The following is a 16,828-nucleotide window of genomic DNA, read 5'->3' on the forward strand; positions in this document are numbered from 1 at the left end:
ACATGAATAGACACTTCACCAAGAAGGATATTCAGGTGGCCAGCTAATACATGAAGAGATGCTCACAATTATTGGCCATTAGAGAGATGCAAATCAAAACAACCATGAGATACCGTCTCACCTCAGCACTGATGGCAAGGTTCAACAGACAGAAAATAACAAATGCTGTTGGGGATGTGGAGAGATTGGAACTCTCGTACACTGCTGGTGGGACTGTGAAGTGATACAACCACTGTAGAAAGCAATGTGGTGATTCCTTAGAAAAATGGAATCGGAGATATCATTTGACCCAGCAATCCCATTACTAGGTATTTATCCTAGAGAGGTGAGAGCCAGGACAGGAACAGATATATGCACACTTATGCTCATCATGTTGTTGTTGTGTGCTGTCGAGTCAGACCCGACTCATAGCGACCCCTTCTTGGGTTGCCGAGGCAGTATCACTACGGAAGTAGATTGCCCAACCTTCCTTCTGAGGAGTGGCTGGTGGGTTTGAACCGCCATCATAGCACTACTTAAAATAGCAAAAAGATAGAAACAACATATGTGCCCATCAGCGAAAGAGTAGATGACCAAACTATGGTACATACACATAATGGAATGCTATGCAGCACTAAAGAATATTGTGGAGTCTGCAAAGCACCACCTAATATGGATGAACTTGGAGGACATTAAGCTGAGTGAAATAAATCAATCACAGAAGGACAAATATAGTATTAGTTCATTGTTGTGGAGGGTCAAGGAAAGGTTTTCATATGGAGGGAAACTTTCTTTGTTGGTTGCCGGGGAAGGGAGGTGAGAGGAGAGAACACTGCAAAGGAAAATAAAAATGCATTGACCCATGTCACTTTAGTTTTGTGTGTTTCACTGTACATAAATTATATTTCAGTAAAATGCATTTAAAAAAAATTACAGCCTAGGAAACCTTATGGGGCAGTTCTACTCTGTTCTATAGGGTCACAATGAGTCAGAATTGACCCCAAGGCATGCAGCAGCAGTAGATGTGAAATGGTATCTCATTGTAGTTTCGATTTGCATTTCCCCAATGATTAATGGGAGATAGGCCCCACCCCAAGAGGCAGGAAGTGGGAAGGAAAAATGCTGGGGGCAACAGAGTCACAGGATCCAAGTAAGGGGAGGGAGACAGGCCCCACCCCAAGAAGCAGGAAGCAGGGGGCAGGAGAAGCTGGGAATGATAGAGCCATGGGATCTAGGTAAGGGGAGGGCAGAGAGGTTTTGAACAGCTTAAGGAGACAAACTTGTCTGTCTGTTTGTCATGCTGTGGTGGCTTGCATGTTGCTATGAGGCTTGAGGCTGTGCCACCAATGTTTCAAATGGCATCAGGATTGCACATGGTGCACAGGTTTCAATGCAGCTTACAGACTGAGACAGATTTAGAAGAAGGAAGAGGCCATCCACTTCTCAAAGAATTGGCCAGAGAAAACCTTGTGCATAACAGAGAAACACTGTCTGATACATCACTAGGCAACTTTATGAATAACCCAGAAACACTGCCCAATACAGTGCAGGAAAATGAACCCATTAGGTCGGAAAGCACTTGAAATATCACTGGGAAAGAGCTGCCTCATCAGAGTAGAGCCCACCTTATTGATATGAATAAAGTAGAGCTTTTGGGACCTCCATTTCCTGATGTGACATGACTCAAATTGAGGAGAAACAGCTCCAAACATCCATTAATAATCAGAACATGGAATGTATGAAGTATGAATCTAGGAAAATTAAAATTTGTCAGAAATGAAATGGAACACATAAAGATTGATATCCGAGGCATTAGTGAGCTGAAATGGACATTCAAATGGCCATTTTGAATCAGACAACCATATGATCTACTATGCTGGGAATGACAATTTGAAGAGGAATAGCATGGCATTCATCATTGCAAAGGATGTTTCAAGATCTGTCCTGAAGTAAAATGCGGTCAGTGATAGGATAACATCCATACACCTACAAGGAAGACCAGTTAATACTACTATTATTCAAATTTACACACCAACCACCAAAGCCAAAGATGAGGAAATTGAAGATAAATGGAGAAAAGATTGAAGTTGTCAAAGACTTCACGTTGCTTGGTTCTACAATCAATGCTAATAGAAGCAGCAGTCCGGACATCAGATGACGTACAGTACTGGGCAAATCAGCTGCAAAGGACCTCTTTCAAGTGCTGAAGAGCAAAGATGTCTCCTTGAAGACTAAGGTGTGCCTGATACAAGCCATGGTATTTTCAATCACCTCATATGCATGTGAGAACTGGACAATGAATAAGAAAGACCAAAGAAAAGTTGATGCTTTTGAGCTGTGGTGCTGGTGAAGAATGCTGAAAGCACCATGGACTGCTAAAAGATCTAACCTTAATCTGTCCTGGAGGAAGTGCAGCCAGAATGCTCCTTGGAAGCAAGAATGGCCAGGCTTTGTCTCACCTACTTTGGTCATGTTGTCAGAAAGGACCATTGCCTGGAGAGGGATGTCATGCTTGGTAAGGTGGAGGGTCGACGAAAGAGGGGAAGGCCCTCAACGAGATGGATTGACACAGTGGCTGTGGTGATGGGCTCAAGCATAGCAAGGACTGTGGAGCTGGCACAGGACCAGGTGGTGTTTCATTCTGCTGTGCATAGTGTCACTATGAGTTGGAGATGACCTGATGGCACCTGACAACAACAACAACAACAATTAATGACATCTGAGAATCTTTTAATGTGCTTATCAGCCATTTGTACATCTTGTTTGGAGAAATGTTTATTCAGGTCCTTTGCCTGTTTTTTGGTTAGTTTATCTTTTTGTTGTTGAGTTGTAGTACGTCTTATGTTCTGAATGCTAGACCTTATCAAGTATGTTTGCAAAATGTTTTCCCATTTTGTAGGTTGTCTTTTGACTTTCCTGATCTTTGATTTTGAATGAGTTCATTTGGTAACCAGTGCTCTGGGTTTGAGCCTGATTTGGGAGGGCAACTGTCCATCTCCTTCCTGCACTACTGGACACATTTCTGGAACTCACACAAAGAGGATTTTTAGAGCATTTAGGTCTCTCAAAACAGCAAAGATCACTGTAATTGGGCCAGAATGACCCCTTGAGAAGAAGGTCTGGGTCCTATGAGCCTCAGTTTTCCTATCTAGTATCATCAATACAAGGGCACTGGGCAGAAAGGAGGCTGAAGCCTGGCTTCATGGTGCATCTGGTGTAGTCCTGCAGGCCCCAGTCCTCCTCTGCCCCTCACTGTAGAGGCCTGCCCTTTTCCCTAAATATCTGGCTGCTCCCTTGCCTCTCAGGCCCAGAATAGGCTATTGTGTAAACCAGGCCCATGTGATCAAGATGGGGAAATGGAGCAGAGATCAGGAAACCTCTTGGGCTGTCAGAGCAATTAAACCTGTGAGCAATCTCCCAGAGGGACCTGGGACAAGTCTGGCGTTATGGAAGGGGCAGCTGGGAACTCTGTCCTCTGTGCAGTCATGTGACTCACTACCAGGGTATGCCCCTCATCTGTGTGTCATGCAGTCTTTCAGGAACCCTGTGAGGAAATGCACTCTAGATTGTTAGCCAGGACATGGGTCAGGCCACAGCTGCATGCAGGACCCAAAATAATAGTGGTTTCACAGGAGAGTAGCTTTTTTCTCTAGACAGTGATGTCTCAGTGTGAGGGAGTTTCCAGAGTATAACCCTTTCCACATGGTCCCAAATGTCTTCCTACTTTATGCATGTCCCAGATGCTGGAAAGAAGAGAAGGGAAGGAAAGACAAGCCCTTGACCAGATGGTACACACAGTACTTCTGCTTCCTTCCTATTGGCCAGAATTTTTCATGTGGCTACACCTACCTGCAATGGATGCTGGGATATGTAGCCTTCATCCTACGGATGGTGCACCCAGCTAAACATCAGAGGTTCTCTGGGTAGAATAGAAATTAGGCAGATTATTAACCTATCTGCCTTAGTTTCTTTATCTCTAAAATGGGAATTATAATAGTCATTTCTCATATAGGGTGGTTATGAAGCTTCAATGAGTTATATTTATACTTATACTGTGCTGAGCATGGATGGAGAGCTCAGAACTGTTTACTGGTGTTGTCACTTACCATCAAGTCAGCTCCAACTCATGGCAACGCACATCCAGCAAAAAGAAACATTGCCTGGTCCTATACCATCCTCAGAAGCTCTGGTAGCATAGTGCCTAAGGCACTTGACTGCTAATCAGAAAGCTGACGGTTCAAACCCACCAGCCACTCCTCAGAAAGAAGGTTGGGCAATCTACTTCCATAGTGATACCTCCTTGGAAACCCAAGGAGGGGTCGCTATGAGTCGGGTCCCACTTGACAGCACATAACAACATACTATCTTCATGATTGACTACTGATATGCTCCAATCTACTGTTGCAGCCACTGTGAATTTTGAACCGAGGGCTTCCAACCTAGGGGGCTCATCTTCAGGCACTGTCTCATACAATACTCTGCTGTGATCCATAGGGTTTTCATTGCCCAAATTTTTGGAAGTAGATCATTAGGCCTTTCTTCTTAGTCTGTGTTAGGCTGGAAGCACAACTGAACGTGTTCTGGTGACTCTGCTGGCATTTGAAATACTGGTAGCATAGCAGCATGCTATGACATGTATGACAAACTGACATACAAGTATTGGTCAGTTGGCTTTTTTTATTTTTTATTAAGTGAGATCCTGCATGTAAAGCCCCTGTAAAAAGGAACACAAGTATATGCCCAGTAAATGGTGGGGCAGTTGTTCCTGCTTTTGCTGTTGTCAGTATTGACACCAACAGTATTGACTCACCAACTCCCAGGCACCGCACTCTCATGGGCCTTCCCCCCAAATAGGCCTCCTTCAGGCCTTCCACACCCTCACTCTGCAGCCTCAGCCCGTGCAACAGCTCCTAGTGCTGCCTGCCAGTCCCTTGGCTGCTCAGCCCTTGAGCAGATGGTCTGCCCTGTAGGAGTCATGCCAGCTCAGCTGCAGGAAGTTGCTTATCCTCTCGTGCAGCTTTTCACAAACAGTCTGGTTTGCAGTGCTTGGTCTCTAGCATGGGTAGGACTCAGGAATAGCAGCTGGGAGGTGACCCCAGGACAACTGGCCCCTCTTGGCTGGGTTCTGGATTCTCACCAAGGCCTGAAGTGGTAGTCACAGAAGGCGGAAGCAGCCCAAGGAGTACAAGCAACACCATTCCACCTTCATGAGGCAGCAAGGGGCATGTTTCCTTGCAGCATCCCTGCCACAGCACCTATGACAATTCTCTGCCAGCCTCCAGCCTGTGACTTCCTGCCAAGGAGAAGAGAAGTGGGTAAAGGGATAAGGCTCCTCACACATCTGGAAACTTCTCTGCCAGACTCTGTGGGGCATATGATCCCCTGAACTGCCCTTAGAGGCAGGAGGAGTAAAGCCAGAGCCAGAGATACAAGGAGAGCAGGGCAGGTGCCAGAGCAGCCCCACCACAGGAACGTCAGTGTCAGGACAGACACTCTGAAGCCAAGTAGGCTGGTGGCTAAGGAGGGCAGACAGGCTTCCCACCCCAGAGGCACAGCACCCAGGCTTGGAGCCACAGCAGCATAGGCTGCCCTCTATTTTGCTCCACATGGAGCCACCAGTCAGACCCCGCCCTTTTAGGTCCTTCTAGGACTTTTTAGGCCTTCACAATGACCCACATTCCTGTAAGCCTCCCACTCCTCCAACAGGTGACTGTGCCCCATGCCTCCAACTGGGACACTCACTAACTGTCCACCCAGAGGGCTACTGGGGAGACAGAGAACTAAATCTACATGATAAACCAAAACCTCTTCAGAGCCAAGGTGGAGTGGAGTCATCACAGTCAATACAGATTCACATTTGAAGTTTTCTACAACATTTGTGTGTATATGAGAAGCATGGAACAAAGCCAGGGTGACAGGCTCCCAAACAGGGCATCCCTAGGCCATCAGAGCTGCTGTGCACCATGGGGCTTGGGCAGGACTGGCTTTATTTTGTTTCACACATCGCTTCCAGCCATGGGCATCTGACAATGGTGAGAAGAACAGCCAATTGTTGCATGAAGCCCCTACTCACCCACCAGGCGCTGTTCCAAGCATTGTATGTAAAATTAACTTATCTAACACTTGCAGTGACCCTGGGAGGAAAGTACTGTACACTCACATTCTGCAGATGACAGAACTGAGGCCCACAGAGGTGACGGAGCCTCCAAATTTCTTGTTCCTGCCTCTTAGCCACCCCTCGGGCAGAACCCATGACTGCCCAGCGAGACTAGTGGGAACTTTGATCTTGCCTCCCCACCTTGCTTTCAAATGTCAAAGGGGAAGGGAAGAACCAGGAAGGTGAGCGCAGCCCTTTGGCCAGCCCTTTGAGCTGGCAGCCAGCACTGACCGGCAGCTGGCATCTCTAGTGGTTGTCCAGTGCCAGCTGTCCAGGACACCAGTTTGCATTTTCCAGGGTCCCTGTGGATGGCCACACCACAGTGCCCTGATGTGGAAGATGGGTGCCAATTTGACCACACACATACCCATGCACACACCACATCTTGTGCTGCCAGCATCCCTAAGCCCATAGAGTCCCTCAGCCCCAGGGGGCTCATGCCTCCAGCCCTGCCCCACCTCCTCCCATGCTCAGGATGTCAGGCACACCTTCACTGGGTCTGGGCTGAGCAACACCTCGAAGACTGATGTTCCATCTATTCTGCTACAGATCCCAGATCTTGCCCTCAGAGATTCCCCTTCCCACATGGTTTGAGAGAGAAGGCCTTGGCCCCTTTTCTGTGCTTCCCAGTCTTCTTTCGGAATCATCTGTCATGAGTGTGGCCTTTAGGAAGTTGCAGGAGGGGGCTGACAGAAAGACGTTAGCCTTAACTACAATACATGTTCAACTCAAACTCAATTTAAATAGAAGCCAGCAGTCCTGACCCACTGTGCACCCTCCAGGTGTCACTGTACTCCCACTGCCCACACCCTCAGCCAAGCCAGCTGGCCAGGACAGAAGGAAAAGCACATAGGAAACCTATCTGGCCTGGTAGGGAGAGCCCAACCCAGAGCTGACAGGCACCCTCCTTCTTTCCTTCCAGGTGGACCTGTACAACGCAGACCCACTGATCTGCCGGGCGGGGCTGAAGGTGTGCTTTGGCATCCAGCTACTTAATGCAGTCTCACGGGTGGAGCGTGCCCTCCCCAAGCTGACCCTGCCCTTCCTGCTGCTCCAGGGCTCTGCTGATCGCTTGTGTGACAGCAGGGGGGCCTACCTGCTCATGGAGGCAGCCAAGAGCCAAGACAAGACACTCAAGGTATGTACAGCCACTGCCCTGCTGCCCAGCAATGCGGAAAGGCCATAGCCCTTCAGGTATATCAACCTGACCCTTGAGAAGTGTGGGGCCAGCCTGGCCCATGGGAAGCAGATGCTTGGAGCACACAGAATCTATGAATTCTCAGAGGACACACAGTCCTTTATGGTTATTCCAAGTGGATGAGTTTGAAGAGAAGGAAAGAACAGCCAGAAGGTATATGGTCAGGAAATAAGCCATAGCTGGGCATTGAGCAAACCAAATCTCCTAAAAGAAGGTCCTCAGTTTTGCCTGCCCATGACTCAAGGGTATCAGCTCTGGATGGCTCTCCTGAGAGCGCTGGGCACACATGGGCTGGCTGGACAGAGCAGGGTCTGGTCTGCAGGGTGATCTTTGTAAGAGCTGGGCCTTCAGAGAGAGGGGCCGGGGACTGAGCCTATAATCTGATCATGCAGCATAGTCGGTGTAAGAGGTCTGGGGGACTAAGCAAGAGGCCTTTCAAGGTGGAAGGCAGTGTTTGGGGCTAGTGAAGTGCTCTTTCGTTTGTCTGGTTGAACTAGGAAGAACTCCCAACTGGGTTGTGGGAGGGGAGCTGAGAGAGAGAACTCTTTCCTGAGCACTGTCTCTGCACCACGCAGGTGACTTTTGGTTCCTAATATGGCCTTTTCTGGCCTATGGTCAGGTCACACACACCATAGGGGGTACCATGCTCATCCTTGTCCTTGGGATTGGTGCCCCTTTGGCACTGTGTGTTGAGGCCCTGGGGCCATTGTCATTTTTCACTAGGTTACACAGAGATTAGGTAACTCACTTAAGGGATCTATCAAGATTCAGACTCAGATCTTTTACCCCAAGCCCACCATCCTTTGTAGCACAAGGACATGAGAGACCCCACCCCACCTGTGCCCTCCCCCAATCTCAAGGGCTTGGGATACTCCACCTTGCCCATGCACACACCCCCATCTCAAGGAAGTAAGAAACCCTACCCTGACTGTGGTCTCCCCATCTCAAGGACACAGGAGACCTCATCCTGCCCTTGGGTACCCTAATCTCCTGTGTTTCTCCTAATTTCAGATTTATGAAGGTGCCTACCACGTTCTCCACAAAGAACTTCCTGAAGTAACCAACTCTGTCTTCCATGAAATAAACATGTGGGTCTCTCAAAGGACAGCTGCAGCAGGAGCTGGGTCCCTTCCCTGAGCATACTAGTCAGCTACCAGCTCATGATCTGGAGAAAGTGTGCAGAGGAAGGGCAGAACATGGCTTCTCAGATGAGGATTTAAAAAAAAAAAAAAAAATCACAAATTGGAGGAATCTCTAGCATAAATTTAGTGGGGGGGAAAAAAAGACATTCTATACACCGTATGCAAAAAAAAAAAAAAAAGTGGTAATAGGCAGTTTTCAGAAGAGGAAATTTGCCAAAATGTCCTTAAAATCAGCACAGCCTCTGCCCCGCCTGGGTGGCTCCAGCATTCCTGTCGCTCCTTGGGATTCCAGGCTGCAACCATTTGATCCAAAAGCTCACTAACCAACTGCCCTCCCAGCCCTGCTTGGTGGCCTCTCTGGCTGTATGATGTGGGGGCTGCTGTCCCCAGAGGCCAGCTCCTGAGGCAGACTATGTGCCCCTCTGAGGCCCAGAAGATGCTCAAACCTCTTCAACATGAGTGCCGTTCATGACCATGTCAGCTCCTTTGCAGCCCAGCTCCAGGCTGGGCTTAGATGTGGGAGGGAGGCTTAGCCCAGGAAGAAGAGCAGGCAGGAGATCAGTCTTTCTCTTCTCTCTAGGCCCCTTTCCTTCCTGGTAGGGGAGCACCACTAATGGATGTACCCAGAGTCTATCTTCCTCATTTAACCTTCCCTGATATTATGAGAGAAAAATTGTATTGCAGATGAAATGTTTAATATATAATGTATATCCTAAAACATAGACTATTTGGGTGGGTGAACAGAACCAGAGGAGCCTGAAGGAACTTGAGGCCAGGGCTTCCCACCCAGCAGAGGGGTCTTTTCCAAGGTTAGCTTTCTATGCACTCCCTCACTGCTGCCTTGTGCAGGTGGATAGGGTGAAACCTGCTTAGGGCCCAGCAGGTTCCCATGTGTAGCTGTTCTGAAAATAGGACCTCAGGCTCTTTGCAGCTGGCCGTGGTCCAAGCCCCTGGAAAGGGTCTTGCGGCTGGTGCTGCTGCACAGGCAGGCAGGGCCGAGGGCAGAGGGAAAGCAGGTACTCTGTGCCTGGGAGAAAGGCCAGGCTAGGCCTTTCCTGCAGTGAGCGCAGCCAGCGGGGAGTTCCAGAGGGAGCGTCCTGAAACCCTGACCTGGGCTCGGCCTGCCCAGATCTGCAGCAGGAGCTTGCAGAGCTGGGTGCACAGCTACCTCTGGTGGCGGGAGAGGAGAGTCCCAATGCGGCGGGTGCCCACTGCTCCACCTGCAGGCCACTTGCCCCACCAACCGACCCCAGAGCAGGTGATCAGGACGCCTGAGCCCAGGCCAGGCCTGGCCTTTCTCAGGTGTCCATCTCACCCTGCACCCAGCCCTGCATTCTTACAGGCAACAGCAATAAACGAGGTTACCGGCCGCCCGGCACTACTTCCACTTTCAAATGGGATTTTCTTTACCTCCTCAGGCGAATATGTGGCAAATAGGGCTTTGGGTAGAGGGCTGGGTTGTCCACCATCAGCCTCGGCCCGTAGGTTTTTGTTCCCGTACAGCCACGGGAAGCAGCCATCACTTCGTTAGCCAGTGCACCTCAGAACATCAAGGCTGGGGGCAGGGGACTTGAGCAAGAAACCCCACTTCCTCCACCACCCATGCCCTGCTTTTCTCAGGGCTCATCCTGGGTTCCTAGGTGAGGGTTACTTCATGCCTGGGACCCAGGGGCCTGTGTTCTCCTGCCTCATGAGTGTGCCAGCTCTCCTTAGGCCAAGTACCCAAGCCCCAAGGACAGGAGGGACGGGGCTTGGATGCTGGCCAATGGTGTCCTCACAGAGCAGTTCCAATGGCCCCACCTCATTTCTGTCTCCTCTTTGTAGGAGAAAATGTAAAATATGTGCTGACAGAGGTCAGCCTCACTGGGCAGCTGCTGGATGCTTCTCAGCTCAGGAGAGGCAGAAGTTCCATCTGCAGCCCATCTGGCACCAAGCTCAGGCTTGATGCTCAGACTCTCCCGAGCTGTGAGAGCACTGGCCCAGCCTCTGCAGTCACGTCCCTTGAAGCGTGGCAGTGCTATTTCCCAGTGAGTACCCTGTGCAGGATAGGCCAGGGACCCTCAGCAACATGAAGTTATTTATATGAAAGCTCTTACAAAGGCACAGAAGCATTCCTTCACATTGACTTGTCTGATTAAAGAATCACCTACATTCAAAAGCAAATCATCTGAAATTGGAACTCTCATATACACAGGGAGAGAGGCAGGGCTTGGCACACCACACTCCACTGAGTGGGCAGCCCCTTGTCTGAAGCCATCAGGTCCACTGCTGGGGCCCATTCTCAGCATTCTCAGGGGGCCAGCACAGCCACGCAGAGGAACCTGAGTTTGGAAGGGGTGTCAGATCACATTTTTCTAACCTAGAGAAGGAGGAGGAGGAAGACAAAGCCAAAAGGCCTTGGAGGAAGAGGCAGCCAATCCCAGTTCCACCTAGGAGAAGGACCCCAATAATGGGGACACTGGCCCAAGCCCTTCCTGTTGAGCTCAAGGCCATACATGCCTGAAAGCCTATATGGGAAAGATGCTGCCTACAGCCAGCAGAGGTCCCACCTCGCCTTCACTGGGATCCTACCCACCTTTGCAGGGATGAATAGTAGGCAGCATCCTCCCCCACAGTGGCCCTCAGCTTCTGGAAGGCACTTAAGAGCATTACAGGATGGGTGGCCCACCTGGCCTGCTCAGTGCTCCATCTAGGGTCCATTGGCTGTCTCACAGTCTTTTTCTTTCTCTTACTGATTGCTAACATAGTCCTATTAAAAGATCACCATGTTTTCCCAAACAATTTACCAGTTTGTAATTGTCACTACAGCACCACCAAGCCCCTACATATATGCTGTGCGTGGGGGCCATATGTTTCACTTTAAAACTATGTACACTCCAGTTAATCCTAATAAACCAGATGTTTCCTGAGTGCTGTCTGTCTGTCTCCTTGGGCCAGGACCCTAGACTACATTGTGCCCTGCAGAGAGAACAGGAGGTCTTCCGTGGTACAGTATGGAGAGTCTTGGCTGGCTGCCTACATCATGCTGGTCTCCCAGGATAGACACAGGCTATACCCTCCAGCCAGCCTACCTAGGCGAGTCCCACTCCTTTCATCCTCACTCAGGGACTCCTGCCCCCGGGCCAGGCTCTCCCTCAGGCTCACTTCCTGTCTCCTGCAATTTGCGGTGGGTGGTTCACACCTATACCCAGGCTCTCTGAGCTCTAGACTAGGATGACTGTCCATGTCAGTGTCCAGGAACAAACTCCTGACTTCTACCCTCAGCCTCTCCATCACAGGCTGTGGGGTCCCAATACCACCCTGTCTCCACATGGGATCCATCAGCAAATCTTGTCAATGCTACCTTCAAAATACGTGCAGAATTCAATCACTGTCTCTGACCCCCTTGACTGTCCCCATCACTACTGCCTTAATAACACACAACCTTCTCAGAGGTGCTGGTGCCCCCTTTAGTCTGTTCCCACACAGCCACCAGGAGGTGCTGTTAATCATGAGTCAGGCCAGGTCCCTGCTCAGCTCATTGTGCCCCCAACACAAACACACATACCCTGTCCCCATCTCATCCACAAAGGACCTCCTGGCCCTGCCTGCCCCCCTGCCCACGATCACTGTGCCCACCCCTGCTAGGAGCTCCTGTACCACCTTCAGGACCCTGCCCAGATACCACTTCTCCCAGTGTTCTGCCTGACCACTTTATATCACAATATCTACTCTACCCCTTTCCTGCCTGTTTTCCTCCTGCACGTCAACTGCCATCAGAAAATTGAATGTTTTTCGTGCTCATTTGGGTACTGTCTCTATGTACTGGAACATGGACTCCAGAAGGATGACACCAGTAGCTGGACCCCTTCTGGTTCCCAGTAGGTGCCCAGTAGATATGCTTAATGAATGAACGAGTAAGGGAATGCTTCCTGGCCAGGGATTGAACTTGGCAGGGCCGGTTTCAAGGGTGTGTGGCCTATACTTCACAGGGCCTTGCGCTCACAAAGGGTGCACACTGGCTTTAATGCTCCGTTGCTGTATTGGAATTCTTAATAGTTTTGAACAAGGAGCCCTATGCTGTCATCTTACTCTGGGCCCTGCTAATATGTAGCTAGTTGTTGTAAGTGACCAGAGTCAGTTCCTGCCCTGTAGACCCAGCCCTGGGCAGAGCACCCTCTCATAGGTGGACAGACAGAATGTTGTCCATTCTCTCAAGGCATAGTGGTCTTCTGACGTCTAATTGCATCCAGCCTCCTCCCCACAGCCTCACTTTGTTAAAATTACAGCCAATGTTCTAGGTGTGCTTCACCTAGCTGGCTTTCATCCCTCTATGGTGAACATTCCTGCCTTTCTTGGAAATCTCCCAGGCTCTGTGCTCCACCTTGGGGATTCCGTGGTTAGCAGGTGGGCAGAAAATTATGTGAATCCTACACAACGGAGGACTGGCAGGAAGGACAGAAGCAATTACAACAACACGTGGGTGAAGTGACCCTACCAGGTCTGTACAACTTTCTAGGGAAGCTCCATGGAAGAGCTGAGAGATGAGTAGAGGCGGCCAGGAGGAGACAGCAGGGAAGGAAGGATTCTAAGCAAAGAGCATTTCATCAAGCATAGTTTAGTAAAAGGGCTCTTTACTGACATGTTGGCAGAGTTAAAGGGGACAATGCAGTGCTCTAGGACTAGTTTTTGAAGGAGCCCAGTGAGTGGGCTGTTATTGGAACACAGACAAAGCAGGAGAATGAGCTGCTGGGCAGGGCTATGGCCTTAGTAGAGGACACAAGCATGACTAAGTGGAGGCTGGCAGGGAGCCTCCACCCTCCTCTTCTCTCTCGTCTCCCAGGTTCTTTTCCTCATTACTCTGCAATCTTGAGCACTTAGTCTCCCATCTCATCCTGGTTTAGACCATCTTAGGATGGCTGCCTCAGCTCTAGCCACCACATCTTCATTCCAGCTGAAGGAATGGGAGAAAAGGAAAGGGGCAGACATATTCCTTTCAAGGGAATAAACCAAAAATCACATCTAATAATCCTGCTCAGATCTAGAATCTGGTTGCAGGACCACATTTAAATGAAGGGAGGTTGGGAAGTGAGCCATGTGCCAGTAGAATAGGAAGGAAAGACCAGATATCAGGAAAACCAGCACATTCTTCACAGGAATCCATTGTGTGCACTGAAGGTTTCACTGGTGGATGGCTCAGACTCAGATACCTGCCCTGGAAGGCAGCACAGCTGTGGTATGAAGATGAAGGGAGACACCTAGAAAGGCACAGAGAGGCAGTTAGGGCTGGACTGGGACCAAGATCTTGAGGACAGAGAAGCGGCAGAATCAGCAACTTTTGGTGGCCAACCAAATGTGAAGGCCAATGACCTGGTAGAGAATGTAACACACCTCCACAAAATTCTGAGAGTGAAAAAAGGTTACAAAATACACCCAAATTGCCTGTGTTATACCTTCCAGAAAGGGCTAGAATTCATATTGATTGTACCCCAACTCCTGCTGGGGTTTCCTCACAGGTACCTCATTTAATTCTCACTCCAGTGCTAGGTAGTTGCTGTGTTGCTCTCTTTTAGACTAGTAAGTAAGCTGAGGCTCCAAGGGATCCAGTGATTGCTCAAGCCACTACAAGAGTCCCAATTCAAGCCCAGGGACAAAGAGCAGGACACTCAGGCTGTCTACAGATGAGGAAGGCTGTGTTGATAAAGCCCTCAGATCTTAAACTACCCAGAAAGTTGTCCTCTATACTGGATGGTACAGGGTGGCTTCTATGCTCAGAGACAGAACTCCCAACGCTGCTTCCCCCAGAAGTCCCTGCCTCTAAGTCAACGTTCCAGATAATCCCAACCAAAGGGCCCAGGTAACATCCATTCCAGAGGCACTGACCAGCTCTCAACACTGAGGAACCAGGAGAATCTTGCCTTTCCACCAAAACCATGTTAAAGCAAATCTCCTGGTCCAAGGACTCCATGGCAGGAAGGCAAATACCCCCACCTCACACACCCCCCCCCACACCTGACCAAAGTAGAAAACACACAGACCCCAAATACCTGTTAGAAAGCTGAGGACTTGGATTTAGGCACAAAAGTACTTTCACCAACAAATAAGTGTGGGTTAGGGGCAGGCTAAAAAAAAAAAAAAAACTCACAGCCGTGGAGTCGGAGCCGACTCACAGCAACCCCTCCTTGGGTTTCCAAGGCACCATCACTATGGAAGTGGATTGCCCAATCTTCCTCCTGAGGACTGGCTGGTGGGTTTGAACCTTCAGCCTTCTGGTTAGCAGTCAAATGCCTTAGGCACTACGCCACCAGAGCCAGGCTAGGGGGTTAAAAAAAAAACAAACTCGCTGCCTTGGAGTCGATTCCAACTCATAACAACCCTTGGGTCTCTGAGGCACAGGGTTAGATTAGGTTAGTGTTAGCTCAAGAAATCTGTCAAGATAAATAATATTGTTATGCATTTTTGTAAAAAACTAAAAATTAATGCAAAAAATCGTAATGAAGAAATCTTAAATAAAAACAGTATCAGTATTACTGATCATTCCTTTTGCCTCAGTTTCCAGTATGGCTCAGTACAGCACTGATTTTGATCTTAAGACTTTGAAATTTTGTTCTTTGTGGATTTTTGCATTTTTATTTTTTAAAATACATTAATAGTATTTATCTTTTGTATAGAGTTTTTTTGGTGTCCCAATAATTTTTGCACCCAAGGGTAGTGCCTCACTCTCCTCAGCCTAGTCCTGGCCCTGGTTTGATTATGCTTTGTCATGACAGTACTTGGAAAACTATACCCCTTTTCACACAGTTCCTCTTAATTTCAGTATAACAACTTTTTCACCCCAAAATGCACTAAATACTGTTTTCCGAGGCAGTATTTCTATGGAAGTAGATTGCCCAGTCTTCCTTCTGAGGAGTGGCTGATGGGTTTGAACAGTCAGCCTTCTGGTTAGCAGTCAAATGCCTTAGGCACTATGCCACCAGAGGTCCCAAATACTCCATAAGAAGTGCTATTTTGATATTATGGTTTCAGGCAAAGAAAGGCACACTCACCAATCTCTGGTGATATCCTAAGACACAAGTTTGAATTGCATGTCATGTTCAGAAGTGTGCTCCATGCCTTAATAGGAGGAAGAGGGAGAGGCAGCATCCTTCAAGACTCTCTCATCTGCTGTGTGCATGTGCCATTTCCATACGTTATGGTGTTTTTTTCTACTTTTGTTGTGGTGAAAACACACATCAAGACATAACAACTTCCACATTTACAGCTCAGGAACACTGATGGCATTTTTCATACTGTGCCTTCATTATTGCTGTCCTTTTCCAAAATATTCCACCACCATTAGCATAAACTCAATGCCCCACAAACAAAAGCTTCCCTTTTCCACTCCCTCCTACCCCTGGTAACCATGAATAAGATAGATAGATAATTTTGTTTGTTTGTTTGTTTGTTTACCCTATCTAGGAATCCTCCCTCCCCTCCTCTCCCATGCCTGGTAACCAAACCAACAAAGAGTTTCTTTCCATATGTAAATCTTTCCGTAAGTTTTTACAATAGTGGACTCATACAATATTTGTCCTTCTGTGATTGACTTATTTCACTCAGCATATCTTCCAAGGTCATCCACATTATGCATTGTTTTGCAGATTCTACATTATTTTTTAGTGTTGCATAGTATTCCATTGTGTGTATGTACCATAGTTTGGTTATCCATTCCTCAGTTGATAGGCACTTAGGTTATTTCCGTCTCTTTGCTATTGTGAACAGTGCTGAGATGAACATGGATATGCATATATCTATTCATGCCCTGGCTCTCACCTGTTTAGGCTATATACCTAGTAGTGGGATTGTTTGATCAAATGATATTTCTATATCCAAAATTTTAAGGAATCACCATCCTGATTTTCCAAGTAGTTATATCATTTTACAGTCCCAATCTGATGTACTCTTTTGTGCAGCCTTTATTTTGCCCTAAAGGTATTTTCTGTATTGTAATTTTGTTTTTAAGTGAACTTTGAATATAAGAAAATGATAATCCCCCTAAATGTTGAAAATTTGAAGAAAATAGAAAAAAAGTCACCTTCAAGGGAAGACCATTCTTCTCCCAACATGAGTCACCTGCCACTGATACCAGCCAATCGCTGGGTCTGTTGCCCATTATGGGCAACAGACTTACATACACAGATGAAGAATAAAAGACAGCTTTAAATTTGTGCATGAGCTGAGACAGAGAGGGGAGTTCCTTAGATTCTGTCTGCTTGTAAATGCTCTATAAATTTCTTTTATAGGGTCAGGACTGCATTCTAATTTTGTTAAACATAGATTTCATGTGATTATAGGTTGTAGTAGTTAAGGTTGTTTGTCAACTTGGCTGCAGCA

At 48.1% G+C, this 16,828-nt stretch overlaps 1 protein-coding gene across 1 annotated transcript in view; it reads left to right on the forward strand.

Annotated features, from left to right (window-relative positions):
- Positions 1-8,471, forward strand: part of MGLL (monoglyceride lipase) — a 183,569-nt gene extending 175,098 nt beyond the window's left edge. The window contains exons 8-9 of the mRNA XM_042782580.1: positions 7,059-7,274; positions 8,346-8,471. Coding sequence (XP_042638514.1) covers positions 7,059-7,274; positions 8,346-8,471 — 342 coding nt within the window. The remainder of the gene's footprint in view (positions 1-7,058; positions 7,275-8,345) is intronic.
- The last annotated feature ends 8,357 nt before the right edge of the window (positions 8,472-16,828 follow it).

The sequence above is a fragment of the Orycteropus afer genome, unplaced genomic scaffold (assembly GCF_000298275.1).
Source record: "Orycteropus afer afer isolate SDZICR_OR568_19922 unplaced genomic scaffold, OryAfe1.0 scaffold00377, whole genome shotgun sequence".
Classification (NCBI taxonomy): domain Eukaryota; kingdom Metazoa; phylum Chordata; class Mammalia; order Tubulidentata; family Orycteropodidae; genus Orycteropus; species Orycteropus afer.